Here is a 23245-nt window from a genome sequence, read left to right as displayed (position 1 = left end):
AAAAAAAGAAGTTAGATTCAACAGTTTCTAAAGCAAGCTTTTGTGAACAATGCTAAGTAAGAGGAGAAAAGAAAATAGTGAATGCTTTAGAACAGTATTTTCTAAAATGTCTTCATTGAGATGTTAATAGCTTTCACTAAGGATGGGCCCTATGCAGAAATGTATTTTCAAAATGCCAGTTTAAATATGCTTAAATTTTTTGTTTGTTTTGTAAGAAGTATTAGAAACCCCAACAGGCTAATGAGCACTGTAATTCTCCAATAGGGGTAAGATATGCTGAGTTTCCCCAGCGTATCTGATCATGGAATTCTTTTCTCAGAAAGCATCTTGAAAGTCTAAATAAATCTATGGAACTTAGAAAAATAATTATAAATTAGAGTATATCTATTTCTGTAAGAAAATGGAGGTATTTAATAGTGAATTAACAATAATAAGTAGTCAAAACACTGAAGAGGTCTGATAGACACAAATGGTAGGTGGCTTCTCCCATCTGACAGATAAACAATAATATTAATAGCAACTAACACCAACTACTTACAGCATAGCCCAGGTACCTTTCTAAGAGCTTTATATATATTATGTTAAATCAAGATATTCATGGGGCACCTGGGTGGCTCAGTCAGTTAAGCATCCGACTTCGGCTCACGTCATGATCTCACGGTTTGGTTCGTGGGTTCAAGGCCCACATCAGGCTTTGTGCAGACAGTGCAGAGCCTGCTTCGGATCCTCTCTCTACCACTCCCCCACTCACACTCACATGCTCTCTCTTAAAAATAAACAAAAGGATGCCTGGGTGGCTCAGTCTGTTGAGCGTCAGATTTTGGCTCAGGTCATGATCTCACAGTTTGTGGGTCCAAGCCCCACATCGGGCTCTGTGCTGACAGCTTGCTCAGAGCCTGGAGCCTACTTCAGATTCTGTGTCTCCTTTTCTCTCCGCCCCTCCCCTGTTCACACTCTGTCTCTCAAAAGTAAATAAATGTAAAAAAAAAAAATAATAATAAAAATTTAAAAATGTTAAAAAATTTTTAATGTGTATTTATTTCTGAGAGAGAGAGAGACAAAGCGTGAATGGGGGAAGAGCAGAGAGAGAAGGAGACACAGAATCTGAAGCAGGGTCCAGGCTCTGAGCAATCAGTACAGAGCCCGATGTGGTGCCTGAACCCATGAACTGTGATATCATGACCTAAGCTGAAGTTGGTTGCTTAACCAACTGAGCCACCCAGGTGCCCCAAAATAAATAAATGTTTAAAAAAATGGCTAAGATGGTAAAATTTAGGGGCACCTAGGTGGCTCAGTCAGTTAACATCTGACTTTGGCTCAGGTTCTGATCTCATGGTTCAAGAGTTCAAGCCCCGTGTGGGGCTCTGTACTGATGGCTCTATGCTGACGGTTCGGAGCCTGCTTTGGATTGTCTGTCTCCCTCTCTCTCTGCCCCACGTGCTCTCTCTCAAAAATAAATAAATAAACACTTAAACAAAATTAAAATTCAGTTTGGTAATTAAAAAGTGGGGGTGGGGGGGGTGTTGCGCCTAGCTGACTCAGTCAGAAAAGCATGACTCTTGATCTTGGGGTCGTGAGTTTGAGCCCCACATTGGGTGTAGAGATTACTTAAATAAATAAAACTTAAAAAAAAAAAAAAGATTTTCAGTTTGGTTAGTCAATATTCCCAGTAACTATTAGGGAAAAGAGTTCTTACCACTATGGAATTTCTCTATCTAAAGAGTCTAAGGTAAACTTTGCATTAAATGGGGTATGCACTATCCACACGAAACATTCAGGTGGTTAAATGGAAATAGAGCATTCACAGCTCTTAAAAACAAAACACAGTTAAATGTTTTAGCTGAAAGAACCTCAACAGATAATCTGATCCAACCATCCAACCTCAGCCAGAGGTGAGGAGACAGACCTGGAGAAGTTAAGTAATTTATTCAGTCAAAAAGCAAATCAAGGGCGCCTGGGTGGCTCAGTCGGTTAAGTGTCCCACTTTGGTTCAGGTCATGATCTCATGGTTCGTGGGTTTAAGCCCTGGGTTGGGCTCTGTGCCAACAGCTCAGAGCCTGGAGCCTGCATCCAATTCTGTGTCACCCTCTCTCCCTCTGCCCCTCCCCCCGCTCATGCTCTGTCTCTCAAAAATAAATAAACATCAAAAAAAATTTTTTAAAAAGCAAATAAAAATAACAAACACAAGTTAAATATATTGTTTTTCCCTTTGCCATGGCACTCACTCATACATGTGTGAATGGAGATCTTTATGATTGCTGCCAGTCGGAAAAATAGGATTGGAGGAATGTTCTCACACCCAAATGTCAATGGCAGAAAGAAATCAGAACAATCTGCCTTCATTTATAATGGAGCAGACTCTGCCAGAGGGCTCCAGAAAGATTCCTACATGACTGTTTAGCCCTACCTATGACTATTTGCCCCTACCTATATGGAGCTCTAAGCCTTTTCCCCATAGACTACTGGCTCCCACTAAGTGACTTGAAACCTCTTTATTTTAAATATCAGAAGGGCACTATACAGCATATGTCGCCCCAACTCTATTAGAAATGCCAAAATATGGGGGCATCTCGGTGGCTCAGTCAGTTAAGCGTATGACTTCGGCTCAGGTCATGATCCCACAGTTTGAGTTCGAGCCCTGCATTGGGCTTTGTGCTGACACAGAGCTTCAGATTCTGTGTCTCCCTCTCTCTCTGCCCCTCCCCACTCATGCTCTGTCTCTCTCTCTCTCTCCCAAAAATAAGTAAACATTAAAAACAATTAAAAAAAAAAAAGAAGTGCCAAAATATGATCTCCAGTGAAAATAAAAGGAAGCCACCCTGAAGTACCCAGGATATGACGAGAGAGGTAGCAGTCCTATGTATTTTGACACTTTTATAAACACAACATATCTAAGCTGCTATTTTGAATCATCCTATGATAGCATCAGTCAAAACATAACATAAAGTATTTCCCAAATAATCTTCTAATAGAAGACTAAACACTTCAATCTGAAGCAACTGGAGTCAGGGCAAACAAACTTGAAACTGCAAAAATACAAAGAAATTAACTTAGACATTCTCTAAGATTATTCAGCCATCTGATTATACTGCTTAGTCATTTTTCTTTCTGATGCTCAATGACTCTACATGCCTCTTTCCTAGATTTATCTAATTATACTTCATGCAAATTAAACCTGCTGGAAATGTGAAAACAAAAAGAAGAAATGGTGATTCAGGGTGTCTGGGTGGCTTGGTCAGTTAAGTGTCCGATTCTTGGTTTCAGCTTAAGTCATGATTTCACAGTTCATGAGATCGAGCCTCTTGTTAGGCTCTGTGCTGACAGCACAGGGCTTGCTTGGGATTATCTTTCCCCCTCCCTTGATGCCCCTCCCTCTCTCTCCCAAAATCAATGAATAAATTTAGAAACAAAGAAGAAATGGTGATTTGCCCAGCAGATATCCCTTACCTACCTGTGGCTCTGTGGGAGTTGGAGAGGGGGGCTGAGGCCTCAGCAAGAGCTGCAAGGGTGGCCAGCACCGAGGTGGTGGAATTTGCCAAGTGTGCTGCTGAGGAGGCATGGGGGTCACCTATTTTGGTAAAAAAGGCAAATGAGGTCTGGTGTAGAAAATAAATGGAGATGAACTAAAAATGGCTTTTATTATCTGGGGTACCCGGGTGGCTCAGTTGGTTAAGCATCTGACTCTTGGTTTCAGCTCAGGTCATAAACTCAAGGTTTGTGGGTTCGAGCCCCGGGTTGGGCTCTGTGCTGACAGTGTGGTGCCTGCTTGGGATTCTCTCTCTCCCTCTCTCTGTCCCTTTCCTGCTTTCTCTCTCTCTCTCTCAAAATAAATAAACATTTTAAAAAATGGCTTTTATTAAATCAAAACCTCAGCTTTGCTCTCCCATACAAACTGATATAAACCAATGATTGTGGTATTAACAGTTTGGAAGGTTTAGAAAAGTTTTTCCTTTAAAGGGGATTAAGGTAATATGCTTGGTATAGGGCCACTACATTCCCCACATTTGCTCATTCTCTTGGCACTGCCAGTGCTGAGCATTAGTAGCCGGCAGCCCAGGAGTGCCGCCCACTCACTCGGCTGGCTGTACAGAGCTCTGCTTGGCAGCAGGTGGTAAGGACATAGAGTATAGAGTATGACTTACCCTAAACTATTGCTGCTGCGGGAAGAGGCTCTGCCTGGGCTTTACTTAACCACACTGCATCTATCCATCAGCTAGACAGGTGAGAAAGCATAGCACTGACCTCTACTGCAGGAACAGTTAAAAACCTGACACTTCACTTACTGAATGTCAAACAGTAGTAGGACCAGTTTGTGCTAAAAACAATTACTTACTTATCTCATGATGCACTTAAAAAAACAACTATGTTTATACCTTGTATTCTTGTTTCTGTGTGCTATTCTTACAACTACGCTCCAGGACGAAAGTGCATTAGATCGGGCAACTTTATTTACCATGCCTAACTTTATTTACCAAAACTATTACTGAGGCGCCTGGGTGGCTCAGTCTGTTGAGCATCCAACTCTTGACTGTGGCTCAGGTCATGATCAAGACACACATCGGGCTCTGTGCTGACAGCACGGGGCCTTCTTGGGATTCTCTCTCTCTCTGCCCCTCCCTGGCTCATGTTTACATTAAAAAATAAACATTAAAAAAAAGTATTACTTCACAATTTTGCATAAATCTAACTTTTATAAAATAAATTGCATTTCACTATGTCTTTCATTAGAACTTCAAAGATACTTTTGTGTCAGTTGTGAATTTATTGCTTCTCAGCTCCAAATCCCTGTTTTGCCTTGCCTTGTCATACTTAAGCTGGACCCTTATCAATATTTCTTGACAATTAGCATGAAACTATGTTTTGTCATACAGAAGGAGTGTCTGCTCCCTAAATTGGCTATTCTGGTATTCTTTAGAGTTCTCCTCATATCTTAGTAGTTAACCACTATTATTAATAATTTTTTATAAATTATACATACATTTAGGTATAACATATTCAAATTATGTGTTATATATTATAAAAAAATTATACAACTTGCCATGTAGTTTAGTCTCCTGACTGGGCTCTGATTGTTTTATTTAAAAAATATTTATTTATTTTGAGAAAGAGAGTAGGAGAGGGGTAGGGAGAGAATCCCAAGCAGGCTCTCACTGTCAGCGCAGAGCCTGACGTGGCGCTCAATCTCACGAACCATGAGATCATGACCTGAGCCGAAAGCAAGAGTCAGATGCTCAATGGACTGAGCCACCTAGGTGACCCAGATACACTTACCCACTTTTTAAATGTACTCTTAATTTTCTTTAAGATTTTAAGTAATCTCTACACCCAATGTGGGGATGGAACTTACAACCCCGAGACCAACAGTCACATGCTCTACCGAATGAGCCAGCTAGAAGTCCCAATACTTTTTAAATAATTTTTTTAAATGTTTTATTTATTTTTGAAAGAGTGCAAACAGAGGAGGGGAAGAAAGAGAGGGAGACAAGTATCTAAAGTGGGCTCTGTCCTGACAGCAGCAAGCCCGATGTGGGGGTCAAACTCACAAATCATGAGATCGTGACCAAAGTTGGACACTCAACTGACTGAGCCACCCAGGTGCCCTTTCAATGTACTCTTGATTTTTATGTTTTCTCACTACCTATGCTTAAAGATTCTTTCCAGCCTTTTGTCTATCAAAATGTCAGTTATCTGTAAAATAAAGCAATTCCCATTTAACACTCTTTGTAATAATCCTTCCACAGAGCAAAGGATCCTTTTCTGATATGATTAATGTAGGTAATTTAACTGGTTTATAAATTTAAATTTCAGAAGATTTGCCTTAAAAAGGTGGATTTCTGGGGCACCTGGGTGGCTCAGTAGGTTGGGCGACCAACTTCGGCTCAGGTCATGATCTCACGATTTGTGGGTTCGAGCCCTGTATCGGGCTCTATGCTGACAGCTCAGAGCCTGGAGCCTGCTTTGGATTCTGTGTCTCCCTCTCCTCCTTGTGCTCTCTCTCTGTCTCTCAAAAATAAATAAACATTAAAATTAAAAAAAAAAAAAAGGTGGATTTCTTGTATAGTACTCTTAATAGCTACAAATTATCTTCTTTTTAAGTAGGCTCCAGGGGTGCCTGGGTGGCGCAGTCGGTTGAGCGTCCGACTTCAGCCAGGTCACAATCTCGCAGTCCGTGAGTTCGAGCCCCACGTCAGGCTCTGGGCTGATGGCTCAGAGCCTGGAGCCTGTTTCCGATTCTGTGTTTCCCTCTCTCTCTGCCCCTCCCCCGTTCATGCTCTGTCTCTCTCTGTCCCAAAAATAAATAAAAGTTGAAAAAAAAAAATTTAAGTAGGCTCCATGTCCAGCACTGAGCCCAGTGTGGGGCTTGAACTCACCACCCTGAGATCAAGACCTGAACTAAGGTCAAGCATCACACAGTTAACTGACTGAGGCACCCAAACGCCCCCAAACTATCTTCTTTTAAATTTATTTATTTTTTGAGTAATCTCTGCATCCAATTTGGGGCAAAAACTCATAACCCTGAGACCAAGAGTTGTATGCTCTACCGACTGAGCTAGCTGGGCGCCCCAGCTACAAATGATCTTACTCAAAGCTTTTGCATGATGACGGTGGCAGTGGTTGATTAGGGTGGAGATAGTGATGATAACCCTGTTTTATTCTAATTCTTTCATAAAATATGCAGGGAACCAAACAGTCTGAGTGGAACACAGAGTGCCTGACCTCCAGAAAGGAATCGATGTCTATCCCATAACTTCATGCAGTGCAAGATCCAGCTATATTCTCTAATGTTCCTACTAAATTCATGCTTTTCCCATCACTCAACTTATCATACCAAACACTGACATAAGAAGTCACAGATGAGGGGGTACCTGGGTTGCTCAGTCGGTTAAGCATCTGACTTTGGCTCAGGTCATGATCTCATGGTCCGTGAGTTCGAGCCCCATATTGGGTTCTGTGCTGACAGCTCAGAGCCTGGAGCCTACTTTGGATTCTGTCTCTGTCTCTCTCTCCTCCTCCCCCGCTTGCACTCTCTCTCTGTCTCTCTCTCTATAAAATAAATAAATATTAAAAAAAAAACCTCACCAATGACACAAGGAACAATTTTTAGATATATATACAGTAACACCTAGAATTGTAGGTTGTTCTGTGAGTGTTCCACAAGACCAGCAAACATATCTAATAAATTTTCACTTGATAAACAAGTGATGTCTTGCAATACGAGTACTATGTGACACCAAACATCACATGATCACAACTGAGCCAATGGGTCTCCTCTCTCCTCTCTTTCTCACAGCAGCATTGTGGGTGATTGTCTCCCATGCTTGGATGCTTGGTCTCAGGGGCAATATTTGGCAGAAATCAATGATATTTCAGAACGTTGGAAGGTGCCCACAACTGGCACTAGTGTATTTTTTGTCACTTCCAAGCATTTATAGACAGTCCTTTGCTTTTCCATACAAGAGTAAGCTTAGGAATGCTTTGCTTCATTCTAGGTCAGGCTGCCTGCAGATATAGACCCTTTCCTCTGCTGCCTTATTGCCAGTTACATTAAATACAGTAACAAAGAGTTTATGAATACTGTATTGTAGTCAACATCTGTGCAAACATATACAATGGCCCTCATGCAGGAAAAGATTCCACTGAGCCAACGGAAAGCAGTGATTCCATTAGTGATAGTGAAAGTCGTCCTACAAAATAACCTCTTCTCTATCTTGTCTCCCTCACACCAGCCATGAAGATTTTCAAAGGGAAGTACAGGTTAATGTGTTTATTTTTCTTTATATTTTGTTTTATTTATTAATATTTTATAAATACTATTGTTTATATTATTTTATTTGTTTATATTATCGATAAAATATATAAATATTTTCTTTATTAATTTGTATTACAGTATTATAATAATTTTTATATGAATATTTTGGGGTTGTAGAATGAATCATCTGAGTTTCCAGTTTTGTTTTTTGTTTTTTTTTAATGTTTATTTTTGAGAGATAGAGAAAGAGAAAGACAGAGCATGAGCAAGGGAGGGGCAGAGAGACAGGGAGACACAGCATCCAAAGCAGGCTCCAGGCTCTGAGCTGTCAGCACAGAGCCTGACATGGGGCTTGAACCCATGAACCGCAAGATCATGACCTGAGCTGAAGCCGGACACTTAACCGACTGAGCCACCCAGGCGCCTCTCCAATATTTCTTATGGGGAAATTCACTTTGATATACAAGTGCTTTGGATTATAAGCGTGTTTAGGGAACAAATTATGCTTGCAAACCAAGGTTTTACTGTATATATATATATATACAGTATATATATATATACTGTATATATATATACAGTATATATATATATATATACAGTATATACTGTATATATATATCCCTCGAGGAGGGTAGAATGTATATGGCAATAAGTTACTAGCAATCCAAAAACAAAGTTGTTATTATTTTACCAGAGTTAAAACACACACACACACACACACACACACACACACACACACACACACAGCTGTTATAATTAAAGTTCAAGTAGGCCAAACCTCAGAAAGGTCACTCAGCTAAAGTAGAAAAGCTAGGTAAAACTACTTTTGAGAAAGTATTATATACTTTTCAGTACATGATGATACCAGGCTAAGGGTGTTCTCCCTTTGATTACTAACTTACCTAAGTCCACTCAACAGCAAAATGAAGAAAGAACATTTGTGAGAAATTGGGTTTAGTATTCTGACATGCACAGTTGAAACTGAAAAGAGATGATACCAATGATCTCCTCAGACTTATCCCAGTGAATTCTAGGAAAACAAGGTACTTTACTGTTAAACAATATTGCTTCCTTCTCCTCAATATAAGGCCCAACATCAAATAAAGTAAAATGTGCATGGATGCTGTTGTTTTGAAATGAAATGACATTATCAGTGAAGACTCTTGTTACCAATTCAGAATGTGGCTTCGACAAACTCTATGCCACGACTTAGGGGAGTGTGCTATGGTAAGCTAGGCAATTTCAATGAGTTGGTGAAAACTAGATCCAGAAAAACTACATAACTTGCCCACGTCACACAGGTAGTAAATGTCAGAGCCCAGATTAGAATGCAATTCATTACATTCCAAAGCCTGTACTCCTTATGAACTAATACAAGCTATTTATATTTGACTTTGGAGTGCATCTTATGATCCTACAGAAATAGGAAATTCATCTCCATAACTTTGTTTTGCCCTGGTTAATGTTTAATTTAGTCTAGCTGCCTTTTTGAATGGCTGCAGTTTGATGGTAGCACTGATGGTCAGTGATATCTTTAGTCACAAATGGAAAAATGAAAGCAAGCTTTATAATCTGAATTTTATCAAAAATATCCATCAAAATGATAATTCTAGGATAATGTCAGTTAATTCTTCTTGTGTATGTGTGGTAGCCCCTCCCTTTCAGTTAATTCTTAAAAATATTACTGGATGAAAAAAATATCACTGGACGATGGGAAACAAGCCACCCACCATTCGGGAAAAGAAAATCCTTTAACCCAGTTGAGTAATACAACCTGAATTTGTCTTATAACTTTTCTCCTCTCTTTTATCTGCACTGATTATCTCCCCTGAAGGGGAAGAGCTAGGTAGAATTGTTTCATGCGTAAGACAACACTGGAGAGATCAGGTCTATTATGTAACGGTTTAGCAATCTCAATTTGTGGTCGGCAACATACAGAAGAGAGAAACGATAGGTCTGCTAAAAGCAACATGACAAACACAATAGAGGCCCATGGGAAACAAGGCTAAGAAGCTCTATTCTAAATGTCTTCAACTTTGCTTATCATTTCAGGTCAGGGTCTGAAGAATTTCAGTAATTAGATTATCAACTCTAGTTCCTTTCACATATTTGTGAACATATAACTTAACTAGCTTCTTTTTTTTAAATTTTTTTAAAGTTTATTTATTTATTTCGAGACAGAGAGAGAGCAGAGGAGGGGCAGAGAGAGGGGGAGAGAGAGAAAGAATCTCAAGCAGGCTCCACATCATCAGCACGGAGCCCAATGCGGGGCTTGAACCCATGAAACATGAGATCATGCTCTGAGCCTTACCCGACTGAGCCACCCAGGCACCCCTAACTTTACTAGCTTCTAACGACTTTTGGATTATAAAGGCATTTGTTCTAATCACTGTGGCCTGAACCACAACAAATCCAAAAAGCTGTGAATATTCTGATTATATGTATACTTATTTTTAAGCTAAACCTTTTGAATCATCCGGCTGAAAGCAAAGCACAGTGATTTTAAATGATAGTCGATGGCCTACAAAATGAAGGTCTCTACTGCCCCCCTGAGGGCATAACTGAATTAACTTTCATTGAGAAGTTACATTTTCATTTAATACTATTACTGAAGTCCTGCTATAAAATGGAAATACAAATCTCACTTGAAGTCTCACAACCACCTCATAAAGTATGTATTATTATATCCCAATTTTGTAGATATGTAAAGAAGGCTTAGACAAAGGTTTTCCCAAGGTCAAGCATGTAGTCAATAAATCAGTATTTGAATGCAGTTCTAAATGTAAAATTCTATGCATATCATGTATATGCTTGTTTCTTTTTGCCACACTGCCTTTCCATAATAATACTTCATTCACGGTCTTCCTTTGATATTATATAAACTTAACTAGGAATACAATGTCCTTTTTTTTTTTTAATTTTAAAAATGTTTATTTATTTTTGAGACAGAGAGAGAGAGAGCGCGCGCATAAGTAGGGGAAGGGCAGAGAGAGAGGGAGACACAGAATCTGAAGCAGACCCCAGGCTCTGGGCTGTTAGCACAGAGCCCGATGTAGGGCTCAAACCCACAAACCATGAGATCATGACCTGAACCAAAGTTGGACGCTTTACTGACTGAGACACCCTGGCACCCCGCAATGTCTTATTTTTAAATGAAAGTCAGAAACAGAAAAAGAAACCAAGTCAGTTGGAAAATTTATTTAAATGAAGACACAAGTCCCCTCACTGCAAAACAAATATATGTAAGGAAATGTTGAAAATAGCTCAAATTGCTTTTTATTTTTTTAATGTTTGTTTATTTTTGAAAGAGACAGAGCAGGGGAGGGGCAGAGAGAGGGAGAAACAGAATCCAAAGCAGGCTCCCGGCTCTGAGCTGTCAGCATAGAGCCTGATGCGGGGCTCAAACTCACGAACCGTGAGATCATGACCTGAGCCGAAGTTGCACACAACCGACTGAGCCATCCAGACGCCCCTCAAATTGATTTGTATTTTTTTTAATTTATTTTTTTTTTCAACGTTTATTTATTTTTGGGACAGAGAGAGACAGAGCATGAGCGGGGGAGGGGCAGAGAGAGAGGGAGACACAGAATCGGAAACAGGCTCCAGGCTCTGAGCCATCAGCCCAGAGCCTGACGCGGGGCTCGAACTCACGGACTGCGAGATCGTGACCTGGCTGAAGTCGGACGCTTAACCGACTGCGCCACCCAGGCGCCCCTGATTTGTATTTTTTAAAAATGTTTATTTACATTTGGTTTTGGAAAGAGCAAGTGGGGGAGGGGCAGAGAGAGAGGGAGAGACAGAGAGTCCCAAGCAGGCTCTATACTGTCAGTGCCGAACCCGATGTGGGGCTTGAACTCATGAACCGTGAGATCACGACCTGAGCCAAAATCAAGTCAGACACTTAACCAACTGAACTACCTAGGCACCCCTATTTGTTTTAGATAGATGTTTTTGTTAAAAACATAAGGATCTCAAAAGATGCTTTTCTCTATTTTGTTGTTACATATGTTCCCAAGATTGCAAATCGAAGCTCTTACACTTTATTCAAATAATCACATGTACCTCTTTTATAGCAGCACTCCAACACCTATTTATGTTTATTCTGGTTTATTTCTCACATTTTAGACTATGGTACTTAACTGTTTTCCTTAATGGTACCATGCTAAAATACCCTTATATTTTCATTTTGTGGTTACATATAACCCTTCCACAGATTAATCTGTAAACTATTTTACTTTTAATATAGTAAGCACTCATGTATAATCCCTGTGTATGATCTTCCCTTCCCCAAGAAAGAAAAAGTGCATTAGCTTTAAAATTTATTATAAATCTTCTATTTGTTACATATTTCAACAAAGGACAGGCTATCCATTCATCTCATAGGAAAAACAGGGGTTGTGTTAATTTCAAGTCTAAAATAAATGCCATGTTATCAAGATATTACCTGAGGTTGTTTTGGTGTTGGTTGAAGAAACAAGGCTGGCGAGGTTGACAACTTCTCCAGATGTGAAGATGAATGGGGTGGCCACAGTCATAGGGTTGGCTCTCTCGGGATGAGCATTCACCTGATTTTGCATCGCTTCCTACAAAGCAAGTCAGGATAGTTCAAAGTCAGAGCTCGTTAGCTTTAGTTATACAGTCACTGAGCAGCCGCTGCACCCCAGTGCCCTGTGGAGCAGAACTACTTGTGGCACACAATGTCCCAGGGAGCTCAGAGTTCTCATTAAGACTACTGGTTTTGTTTTGTTTTTCCAGACCAGGGCAACAAAGATATTAGGCTGCTTTCCCAAGTTTATTTCTAATTTTAAAAAAAGAAGTGTTATTATTTGCAAAAAAGTGTATTACTTGTAAAAACTTCTAGACAATTCACTTTACCTGTCTGGATCTTGTTTTTTATTTGGAAAATGAGGGAAGTGGCCTAAAAAGTAATTTGCAGCTCTAAAACTCTACGATCAATTAATTATGTACAAGTCAATGCGCTAGCAAGAGATCCCTACAGCGAATCTACAGAGAACAATATTCTCCAGAGTTCTGTCCAACTACTTGTTCCACTTTGCCAGTGAAGAAATTCCTAAGAGAATATATAACAAGCAAATAAATGAGTGCCAGATTTTAAAGTCTAGTGCCATACCTGCACTTTTGCTTCCAGGGGTATTTGTACAATTTAGGTGTAAAGATGCTTATCTAATTTTCTAACTTTCAGAAGCAGTTTTCTACAAGCATAGTATCTACTTCAAAAGTCCAGTTATGAAAGAGCTCTAAATAAGGAATTAAAGTTGAAGAGTACAACCAGTCTATAGGGAACCATCTGCCAGGAAAAACAAACCCCTGAAAATGCAACAGAAATGGCTACCTATTTTTTACATATAATTATCCCTATGACCAATAGCTTCAGGTGAAACAGATTATCCATTCTCTGCTTACTGTTAAATTCCTTCTTGAATCTGCCTCTTCTTCTATACTCCACTATTGTTTCCTTAATTCAAGCCCCTACTGGCCCTTCCCTGGCCTAATGAAAGTCACATTGAGTGTCTTTTCTCTCAGGTCTGTGTACCACACTCCAAATGATCATCTTTAAAAAAAAACAACAAAAACAATTCACAGGAGCACCTTGGTGGCTCAGTCGGTTGAGCAACTGACTCTTGATTTCCGCTGAGGTCATGATCTCATACTTTCATGAGTTCAAGCTCCACATCAGGCTCCACACTGACACTGGGATTCTCTCTCTCCCTCTCTGTCTGCCTCTCCCCCGCTCACTCTCTCTCTCTCAAAATAAATAAACTTAAAAAAAAAAAAAAAAACCAGCTTAAAAAATAAATAAAATATTTAAAAATTTTAAAAAATGGGGGTGCCTGGCTGGCTCAGTTGGTAAAGCATGGGACTCCTATTAATCTCACAGTCCTGTGTTCAAGCCCCACGTTGGACGTAAAGCTTACTTAAAAAAAAAAAAAAAAAAAGAAACCTCAATTTTCTATTTAAAGCTTCTATTGGATCCCCATTACCCATAAAATAGTCTAAACTCTTTTGCATGTAACAGCCCTACACTCAAAACTCTGCCTAACCCTTAAGCCTTAGCTCCTTCCACTCCCAAACTCCATTTCCCTTGCTCAATCTCTAGTCACAAAACATATGCTTTCTTGAACATCCCATATCCTTTCATACCTCTATGTCATTGGCATGCTCTTTTTCTAGCCTAGAATATAATTTTCTTACTTCTCTGCCTACTTCTTTAAAACTCAGTTCATGTTCTACATATATATATATATATATATATATATATATATATATATATTTTTTTTTTTTTTTTTTTTTTTTTCCCCCAGTAATCTCTGCACTCAGTGTGGAGCTCAAACTCATGACCCCAAGATCAAGAGTGACATGATCTTCTGAGTGAAACTGCCAGGCGCCCCTCTATATACACTTTAATCTTTGCATTAAGCATCATTCATACTCCCTCTTCTGAGGCCCTGCAATGCTCAATAAATACCAATGTATCAATGTAATATTGTAATGCTTGATTTCTTATCCTTACCTTCATCACACTGTAAACACTCCAAGGGCAGGCATGTCTTACCAACCTTTGTATCCTTCATCCTATTACTCCCTGATATACAAGTGCTGGATTAAGAAATTAAGGGGTGAAATAATCACAGCTCCTTTTTAATTCTGAGATGGCTTCCTTATGACTCAATATGCGTTAGAGCTATGTACTGCCTCGTATCAGTTGATGTACATTCAGAAAACATAAAGAGGCTTTTAGTCCCAAGTCACACTCAATTAGAAAGGGAAATTTTCATGGAGAAAAAAACACTCTAAAACCAAAGAAATCTTGTTTTTATACTAGCCACAACACTACTCTTCAATCACCATGAATAATTCAGGGCTATGTAGAATGCTACTTTTTTTTAAGATACCAATAACAGAGTACCTGGGTGGTTCAGTTGGTTAAGTGACTTCAGTTCAGGTTATGATCTCAGGGTTTGTGAATTCGAGTCCCACACTGGGCTCTGCACTGACGGTATGGAGCCTGCTTAGAATTCTCTCTCTCTCCCTCTCTCTGCCCCTCCCCTGCTCATGCTTTCTCTCTCTCAAAATAAATAAATAAACTTAAAAAAAAAAAAAAGAGTCTGATGCTTCACCAATTAAGCCATCCAGGCACCCCTAAATCATAAACTTTTGGAGTGCCTGGGTGGCTCAGTTGGTTAAGAGTCCAACTTTGGCTCAGGTCCTGATCTCATGATTTGTGAGCTCAAGTCCCACGTTGGGTTCTGTGCTGACAGCTCGGAGCCTGGAGCCTGCTTTGGATTCTGTCTGTCTGTCTGTCTGTCTGTCTCTCTCTCTCTCTGTCTCTGTCCCTCCTCACCTCGTGCTCTATCTCTCTCTCTCTCAAAAATAAATAAACATTTAAAAAAAAAAGAAATACTGGAGCGCCTAGGTGGCTCAGTCAGTTAAGTGTCTGACTTCAGCTCAGGTCATGATCTTGCAGTTTGTGAGTTTGAACGCTGCGTCAGGCTCTGTGCTGACAGCTCAGGGCCTGGAGCCTGCTTCAGATTCTGTGTCTCCCTCTCTCTCTGCCCCTCCCTTGCTCGTGCTCTGTCTCTCTCTCATAAAAATAAACATTAAAAAAAAATTTTAAATAAATAAAGGTTAAAAAAAATACTAACGACAGTGAGTCACAAGATTGAGACATATCAGATGTACTATCTTGATAAGATATAGAAAATTCAATTTTGAGTCAGCTCCTACAAAAAAATCCTTAACTTGAGTTACAATATACTCTAGGGGTATAAAAAGAACCAGACCTGAAGGATGACCAGAATCTCAGCATTCTTTTTCTCCAGGGCTATGTCAAAGGCAGATTTATCAAACTTGCTGAAAGCATGCACGTCAGCTCCATACTTGATAAGCAGCTCCACAACGTCTCGATGGTGGTGCTCTGTGGCCCAATGTAAAGCTGTCATCTTCAGCATGTCCTTGGCATTCACATCTGCACCGTTCTGTCACACAATAGTAATTGTTTCAAACAGACACTGGTTACAGTAGCACAGGTGCAAGATCCCAAAACCCAAATAGAGAGGATTTCCATGGAGATTACACATATTCAAACTTAGATCACGTTTAAGACATATCAAAGGGAAAAGCATTCTTCAAATTCTCCTGAATGATGACAGACATAATGTCTTCAATGAGTAGGTCTTCTAAGGACAACGGGGAAATTATAACAGATGGGAAAGGAAGGAGAAAAGAGCAGATTTTTTGTCGCATTTATTAACAGAGAGCTGAGCGCCTAGAAAAACAGGCATAAGTAAAGAGAACACCTGCAGAAGGGAATGAAGAAAAATCAATAAAGTCTGCTTAGCCTGTAAAAGATTAGGCAACCCGATCCTCATAGCCATGACGACTCTTGAAAGAGATGCAAGTCTGTGCTATGAACTGTCCTAAACTTAATCTCTCCCAGCCTAGTTTCCTACCACCCATTCAAGTAAGAAGACAGGGAGGTGGATATCTTTTTTACAATATAGATCCACCACTATTACCCTAACAAGCAGTTCCACGATGTGGGCATGTCCGTCAGCTGCAGCCATGTGCAAGGGGGTCCTGTCCACTTTGGTCCGGGCATCCCTGCTAACGCCTGCTCGAAGGAGCACTTCTGCTGTGGAATAATGACCATACTGGGCTGCAAGGTGGAGGGGTGATGTTCCAAGCTGTGGGAAAATAATACTCATTGAGTATCAACCGTGTGCAGAGTCCTAAATCATTGAGAGACACAAATGAACAAGAGGTACAGTCTATGGTTCCTGTCCTTGGAGAGAGAATCTGGGTGGCCAATAGGAGTAAAGAATATTAATTAAGAGCTTAATATACTAACAGGCAAATAAACATCCCACCAATTAAATAAGTGCTAATGGATTTAAGTCAGGTGGAGTTACCAGGTGAGATTCTCCGAAGGACATGATGTTAAGCAAGGCTTAGAAGAAGGTAAAAAAAATGGATAAACAGGAACATTCTGCATTGGGGTAAAGGTAAGGGATAGGCAAATTCAAAAGAATTCTTAGGAAAAGGACAGAGGCTAGAAAGTTAGTGAGAAATTTGGGGTAAAAATTTAATTGGTTGGAATAGAAGTCTGTTGCCACCGTAAAACAAAGCAAAAAGACTGATGAGATGAAGAGGTGCTAAAATTTTAGCAATGGCATGTGAACAGCAATAAGCTATTGTCAAATAGCAATACGTCTGTATCATCTCAAAGTACATCTTTCAAGAGTTATCTATCTTTGGCCACTTTGGCCAGAGATCTATTCCTTTCTTCGTGTTACGTTCTTTATTTTAAGCCTATGTTGCTTCTTTGCCTTTCTTATATATTCAGCCTTTCTGCCTGACTGGATTTAATTCACATTGCTCTTTTCAGGTCTATTTATAGAAATGCTAATCTCATAGGTTTCCTTTTCTTCCTTTTTGTGAAGTGCTAACAATCTGCTGACCTCTAAAGCTATGAATTAATCACCCCAGCATAGAGGACACTGGCTCATCAAATTGTTCAAATTAGGCAATGCCTGCGCCTGGCTGGCTCAGCTGGTAGATCACGTGACTGGATCTCGGGGTTGTGAGTTTGAGACCCATGTTGTGTGCAGAGATTACATTTAAAAATTTTTTTTAAAAATTAAATTAGATACTGCTTATAAAATCCATGAATGCTTAGCAAGTCCACATTATAACCTGGACCTGGATCTTCTGAAACTGCTCTTCAAGCTGGCTGTTTAGGCTCATGAAATTAACACCTTCCTCTTAAGGTATTTAACACTGGTAAAAAGGTAACAAATGCCTAGACTATTCCTTATTAACCGGGATACTTTAGAGAAAAGAAAACAAGTAGTTTAGTAGTCTAGAAATGCACTCTTATTATACTGATTTTGTTTAATTTTTAGCTAATTACAGAAGCCTATAACCTAAGTACACTCCAGGGAGAATTAAACCTTCAGAAAATACTCTAAGAAACATTATGGAAAATCACAAGTATATAATACCTTACAATTACCATCTATATATATCCACAGGAGACTCTTTCAATTTGGAAGACTAAAAGAAGTATTTAGGTAAAACGAAGAAAACAAAACTCTTGTAGGAGAATGAAGCAGAAAGGGAATGAGAAAAGGCAATACAGTATGTTCAGCCTTTAAGAAAAAGGTTGGGGGTCACCACCTGGCTAGCTCAGTCCGTAGAGTGTGCAACTTTTGATCTTGGGGTTGTGAGTTCAAGCTCCACATTGGGTATAGAGATTACTTAAAAAAAAAATCTTTGACGCCTGGGTGGCTCAGTCGGTTAAGTGTCCGACTCTTGATTTTGGCTCAGATCAGGATCTCACAGTTCATGGGTTCAAGCTCTGCATGGGGCTCTGCACTGACAGAGTGAAGCCTGCTTGGGATTCTCTCCCCCGCCCCCCCCCCCCCCACTTCATCCCCTGCTCACATGCTCAATCTCTCTCTCAAAATAAATAAATAAACTTTAAAAAAATAATTAAAAAAATTAAATGTTTGGGGGGAAAAAAGAAATTGGCAACAGCACACATTGGGAATAATGAAAAGAGCTTACCCAGTCTGTGGTGAATGGGGCACCATTTGCCATCAATGTTCTCACTTCATCATCTTGGCCTTTTCTTGCCGCTTCTAGTAACCTCTTCCCCAAGTCCACCAAAGACATCTTTATGCATAGGAACAAAAGTTTTCAGGAAGCTATAATTCAAACACAAGGAAAGCTGCCTGTAAAATGCTCTGAGAAGACCTCTTGTACTTAAATATATGTAAGATATTTCTCAAGCTGACTACCCAGTATGGCACTTTCTCTCCACCTCATCTAACACAATCAGATATTTGGAAAAGTTTAGGCCCTAAACAATAGTTCCTTAATATTCAGTATTCAGAAAAATACTTTGGAAACCTGTGCAACACATTACCACCTCTCTAGCTTAAGGAATCAAAAGCAGCATTTCATCCCTTTGAAACAACCGTGGGTAGAAATGTACGTCAAGGGCGCCTGGGTGGCTCAGCTGGTTAAGCATCTGACTCTTGACCTTGACTCAGGTCATGATTTCATGATTTGTGAGATCCCAGCCCCATGTTGGGCTCTGCGCTGACAGTGGGGAGCCTGCTTGGGATTCTTTCTTTCCCTCTCTCTCTGCCCCTGCCCCACTCCCATGAGCACTCCCTCTTTCTCTCTCTCAAAATAATAAACTTTAAAAAAATGTTATGTCACACCAAAGAATGATGAATAGACAATCCAAGGATATTAAGACTTAGTTATACAGCAGAAACTTTTTCAAAAATGAATAAAGTGAACCTGCCACTTCGAGGAAAACAATTGGCAGTGTTCATTTATTAATTATAATTAGAGCTTTCAAGCAAAATTAGAATTTTGGGAAACAAATCCACCACCATGAGTTAACAGCTTACTATAAAGTTTTCTGATGAAATTAGTTATGATACTAATGAACGTGATTTTTTAATATTGTAAAATAAAATGCATCAACATTTGGATGATCTGCGTAATTTGCAGAACCAATATTTTTCAAATGACCAATGCATGTTATAAAATCACGTACAAGTAAAAACAATACTTTAAAGTGAAAGAACAGTTGGTTTTAAGGTAACAGAGTATAATAATTTCATTCATATGGTTTCAGATTCTTCACTGCAAGTAACTTTTAAGAAATCGTTAGTTTGTACAGTTTTTGTGTAGAATCAAAGAAGAACACCAGAATTACCCAAAAAAGCTATTAAAATATTCCTTTTTCCAAGTACATATTGCAACAGATTACATGCAATAATAGATATGCAGCTGTTGTTTTTTTTTCAATGTTCATTCACTTTTGAGAGACAGAGATAGAGTGCAAGCAGGGGAGGGACAGGGAGAGGGAGACACAGAATCCAAAGCAGGCTCCAGGCTCTGAACTGTCAGCGCAGAGTCCACCACAGGGCTCAAACCCACCAAAAGTGAGATCATGACCTGAGTTGAAGTCGGACGGTCAACCGACTGAGCCACCCAGGCACCCCACTGCAGCTGTTTTCTATTAAGCCAGAGGTTAGAAAGATTTGAAAAAACAAAACAATGCCATTCTTCTCATTATTTAACTCGGAAGATACATTTCTTATAAAAATCTGTTATTTACGTTAACACGTACAGGATTTATGATTGTATTTTAATGAATGAACATTTTAAAATTAATTTCCAAGAGCACCGGAGTGGCTCAACCAGTTAAGAATCTGACTCCTGATTTCACCTGAGGTCATGATCTGACTGTCCTGAGATCAAGCCAGATTGGGCTCCGCACTGAGCGTGGAGGCTGCTTAAGAGTTTCTTTCTCCTCCCCCCCCCCCCGGCCCCCCTTGCACACACACACTCTCTTGCAAGAAAATAAAACACATCAGGAAATATGAAGTAATTTCAAACAAGTACCTGTCATAGTTAAAAAATAAATAAATAAAAATTAATTTTGAAAATAGTTAAGTACCAATAGATATAACACATTGGTGTCCTCAATAATTTTTAAGAATATAAATGAGTCCAAGGGTGTACCTGGACTCATTTACCTGGGTACCTGGGTGACTCCTTGGTTAAGCATCAGACTTCGGCTCAGGTCATGACCTCACAGTTCGTGGGTTCAAGCCCCGTGTCAGGCTCTGTGCCGACAGCTGAGCCTGGAGCCTGCTTCAGATTATGTGTCTCCCTCTCTCTCTGCCCCTCCCCCACTCACACTGTCTCTCACTCTCAAAAAAATAAATAAAACATTAAAATATATAAATATATAAACATATATATATATATATATATATATATATATATATATATATATATATATATAAATGAGTCCTGAAACCAGAAAATTTGAGGCTCATCAGCTTAGGCAAGTCATTCAGCCACCATGTGATTTAACCTTCCATATCTATATCCCAGAGCATTGTCCTCAAACCTGGGTGTCCAGGAGACCACCTGAGAGTGTTCAGAATGAGCACAGTTCACACTGCAGTCCAGACCCTTTGAATGAGTATGTTCACAAGGAGAGGATGGACTTTAATAGCAAACTTCTATAACCTACATGTCAGTTTTCACAACTTAAGAAAATGCTAAAGAAAAAAATGATAGCAAAACCTTATTATAGAAAACCAATACTTTGTATTTCTCTGTAATCACCTTCCTTTTAAAATATCAAAATTGCCTTGCAATTTAATGATCTTATTACTAATACTTAACAATTTTTAGGAGGTTCATTAGTCATAAATGACTCCCTCACATTTTCTCAAATGACACTATACACATATATATACATACATACATACATACATATATATATGGTATGTATACATAATATATACATACATAACACACATATATATATGGTATATATAGTACATACATACACATATGGTATATATGGCATATGTATATATATATACAGATAGGTAGATATAGATATACACAGTATATCACCAAGTCTTAAACACTTCCATAATAACTGGTCACAAAGGGAAAGACATGCTGGCAAAAAGCAGAAGTATCTTTCTTTTTTTTTAAGTTTATTAATTTATTTTGAGAGTGAGAAAGAGCGCAAGTTGGGAAGGGACAGAGAGAGAGAGAATCCCAAACAGGCTCCACACAGTCTGCATGTAACTTGATGCGGGCTTGAACTCAGGCACCGTGAGACCATGACCTGAGCCAAAACCAAGAGTCAGACGCTTAACGGACTGACTGAGCCACCCAGGCATCCCAGAAGTATCCTAATAGTGAAATTTCAGCTGTTCTTTACCACGAAAAAAATACTGTTGAAGGTTGGGGTACCTGCCTAAGGAGAAATCTGGTTTGCTTTACATTCCAGGGAAGCTGATATTTCTAGAAAACGAGACCCTTTATATAAATAAGTTGATTTTATTCCATGGAAACTGTTGTCTTTAGCACGTGAACTCTTCCAAAGTATTTTTGAAGTCAATTTTTTTCACTATAGTCTGCCTTCATATATATATTAATTGTATCGTTTTTCTTTAATCGTATTTGTGACTCATGGATCAGTACCTCTAAATGGCAATTGACTCAGATTTGTCATCCCATTCTTTTTTTGTTGTTTATTTATTTTGAGAGAGAGAGAGAGAGAGAGAGAGAGAGAGAGAGAGAGAGAGAGAACTTCAAGCAGTCTCTACGCTGTCAGCACTGAGTCCGAAGTGGGGCTCAAACAGGGCTCAAACTCACAAATCATGAGACCATGACCTGAGCCAAAATCAAGAGCTGGACCTTTAACCGACTGAGCCACCCAGGCATCTGTCATCCCATTCTTTAAATAGGCCATGAAAAGCCTTATTTCTTACTATACAAAGATATAGTTAAACTTTGGGATTAGAATATAAGTAGGGAGTTATATTCATCACTGTTAAAAAAAAAAGTCTAGAAATGTGCTCTTCAAGGTTCTTTTCTCCCCTATCCTCCATTCTTTTGAGTTAACCTGAAGCATCTATCCAAAGCTAAAAATAAAATGTATTTTTAAAATAGTATTTTGGGGCTCATGGCTGGTTGTCAGAGGAGTGTGCAACTCTTGATCTTACGGTCATGAGTTCCAGCCCCACATGGGGTGTAGCAATTGCTTAAATAAAACTTTAGAAAGTAATAATAAAACAGCAGCATTTTGGGGGGACTGTATTCCCTTCTCCCATATCCTATGTAAATGCTGACAACACCCACCGACAAGAGATGTGGCCAAAGAGTCCAGAGGAGCTTGAGGCACTTTCAAGCTCCCTGATTACTGAAAACACTGGGAAAACATTCTCCCTTACTGGACATACCTCTACTTTTCCTATATCGGAAGTGAAGAACAAAACAAAATCTGGTCTAACTTGTCTCTTAGGATTTTGGAGATGAATAAAATAACAAAGTACACACTCCCTCTCCCAAACAAACACACAAGAACTCCAAATAAGTGTGGTTTTTAATTAAAAAAAAAAATCTTTATTTATTTTTGAGAGAGAGACAGAATGTGAGTGGGGGAAGGCGGGGGGGAGGGAGGGAGACACAGAATCTGAAGCAGGCTCCAAGCTCCGAGCTGTCAGCAAAGAGCCCGACCCAGGGCTTGAACTCACAAACTGGGAGATCATGACCTGGGCTGAGCTGAAGTCAGATGCTTAACCACCCAGGTGCCCCTAGATGTTTGTTTTAATAACTGATGAAGTGCTTGCGCCGTTGACAACAAAGTACTCTTATTATCATAGAATAATTACATTTGTTGACATAAGAATTTGTGGGGAGGAGAGGTAGGGGGTTGGGTGGCTCCTCTGTTAAGCATCTCACTCTTAGTTTCCACACAGGTTATGATCTCACCATTCATAAGACAGAGCCCCAAGTCTGGCACTGCAGCTGACAGGGGGAACCCTGCTTGGGATTCTCTCTCCCGTTCTTTTTCTGCCCTTTCCCTGTTTGCACGCTATCTCTCTCTGAAAATAAATAAACACTAAAAAAAAAAAA

The 23245-nt window shown here is 39.5% G+C and overlaps 1 protein-coding gene and 1 long non-coding RNA gene across 8 annotated transcripts in view; one reads left to right on the top strand and one right to left on the bottom strand.

Annotated features, from left to right (window-relative positions):
• Positions 1-23245, top strand: part of LOC128313985 (uncharacterized) — a 32745-nt gene that overhangs the window by 6330 nt on the left and 3170 nt on the right. The window lies entirely within an intron of this gene.
• GABPB2 (GA binding protein transcription factor subunit beta 2) overlaps positions 1-23245 on the bottom strand; it is a 35616-nt gene that overhangs the window by 11353 nt on the left and 1018 nt on the right. For 2 of the 7 annotated variants that reach the window (XM_015077582.3, XM_053214778.1), the window contains exons 2-6: positions 18338-18477; positions 16288-16455; positions 15553-15747; positions 12195-12333; positions 3452-3568 (exon numbers count right to left, since the gene is read on the bottom strand). In XM_015077582.3, coding sequence (XP_014933068.1) covers positions 3452-3568; positions 12195-12333; positions 15553-15747; positions 16288-16455; positions 18338-18445 — 727 coding nt within the window. In that variant the 5' untranslated portion in view covers positions 18446-18477. The remainder of the gene's footprint in view (positions 1-3451; positions 3569-12194; positions 12334-15552; positions 15748-16287; positions 16456-18337; positions 18478-23245) is intronic. The other 5 variants (XM_015077584.3, XM_015077593.3, XM_015077600.3 and 2 more) reach the window with 5 other exon arrangements.

This window comes from Acinonyx jubatus, chromosome C1 (assembly GCF_027475565.1).
Source record: "Acinonyx jubatus isolate Ajub_Pintada_27869175 chromosome C1, VMU_Ajub_asm_v1.0, whole genome shotgun sequence".
In the NCBI taxonomy this organism is placed as follows: domain Eukaryota; kingdom Metazoa; phylum Chordata; class Mammalia; order Carnivora; family Felidae; genus Acinonyx; species Acinonyx jubatus.
This window is presented reverse-complemented; position numbering and strand designations above follow the sequence as displayed.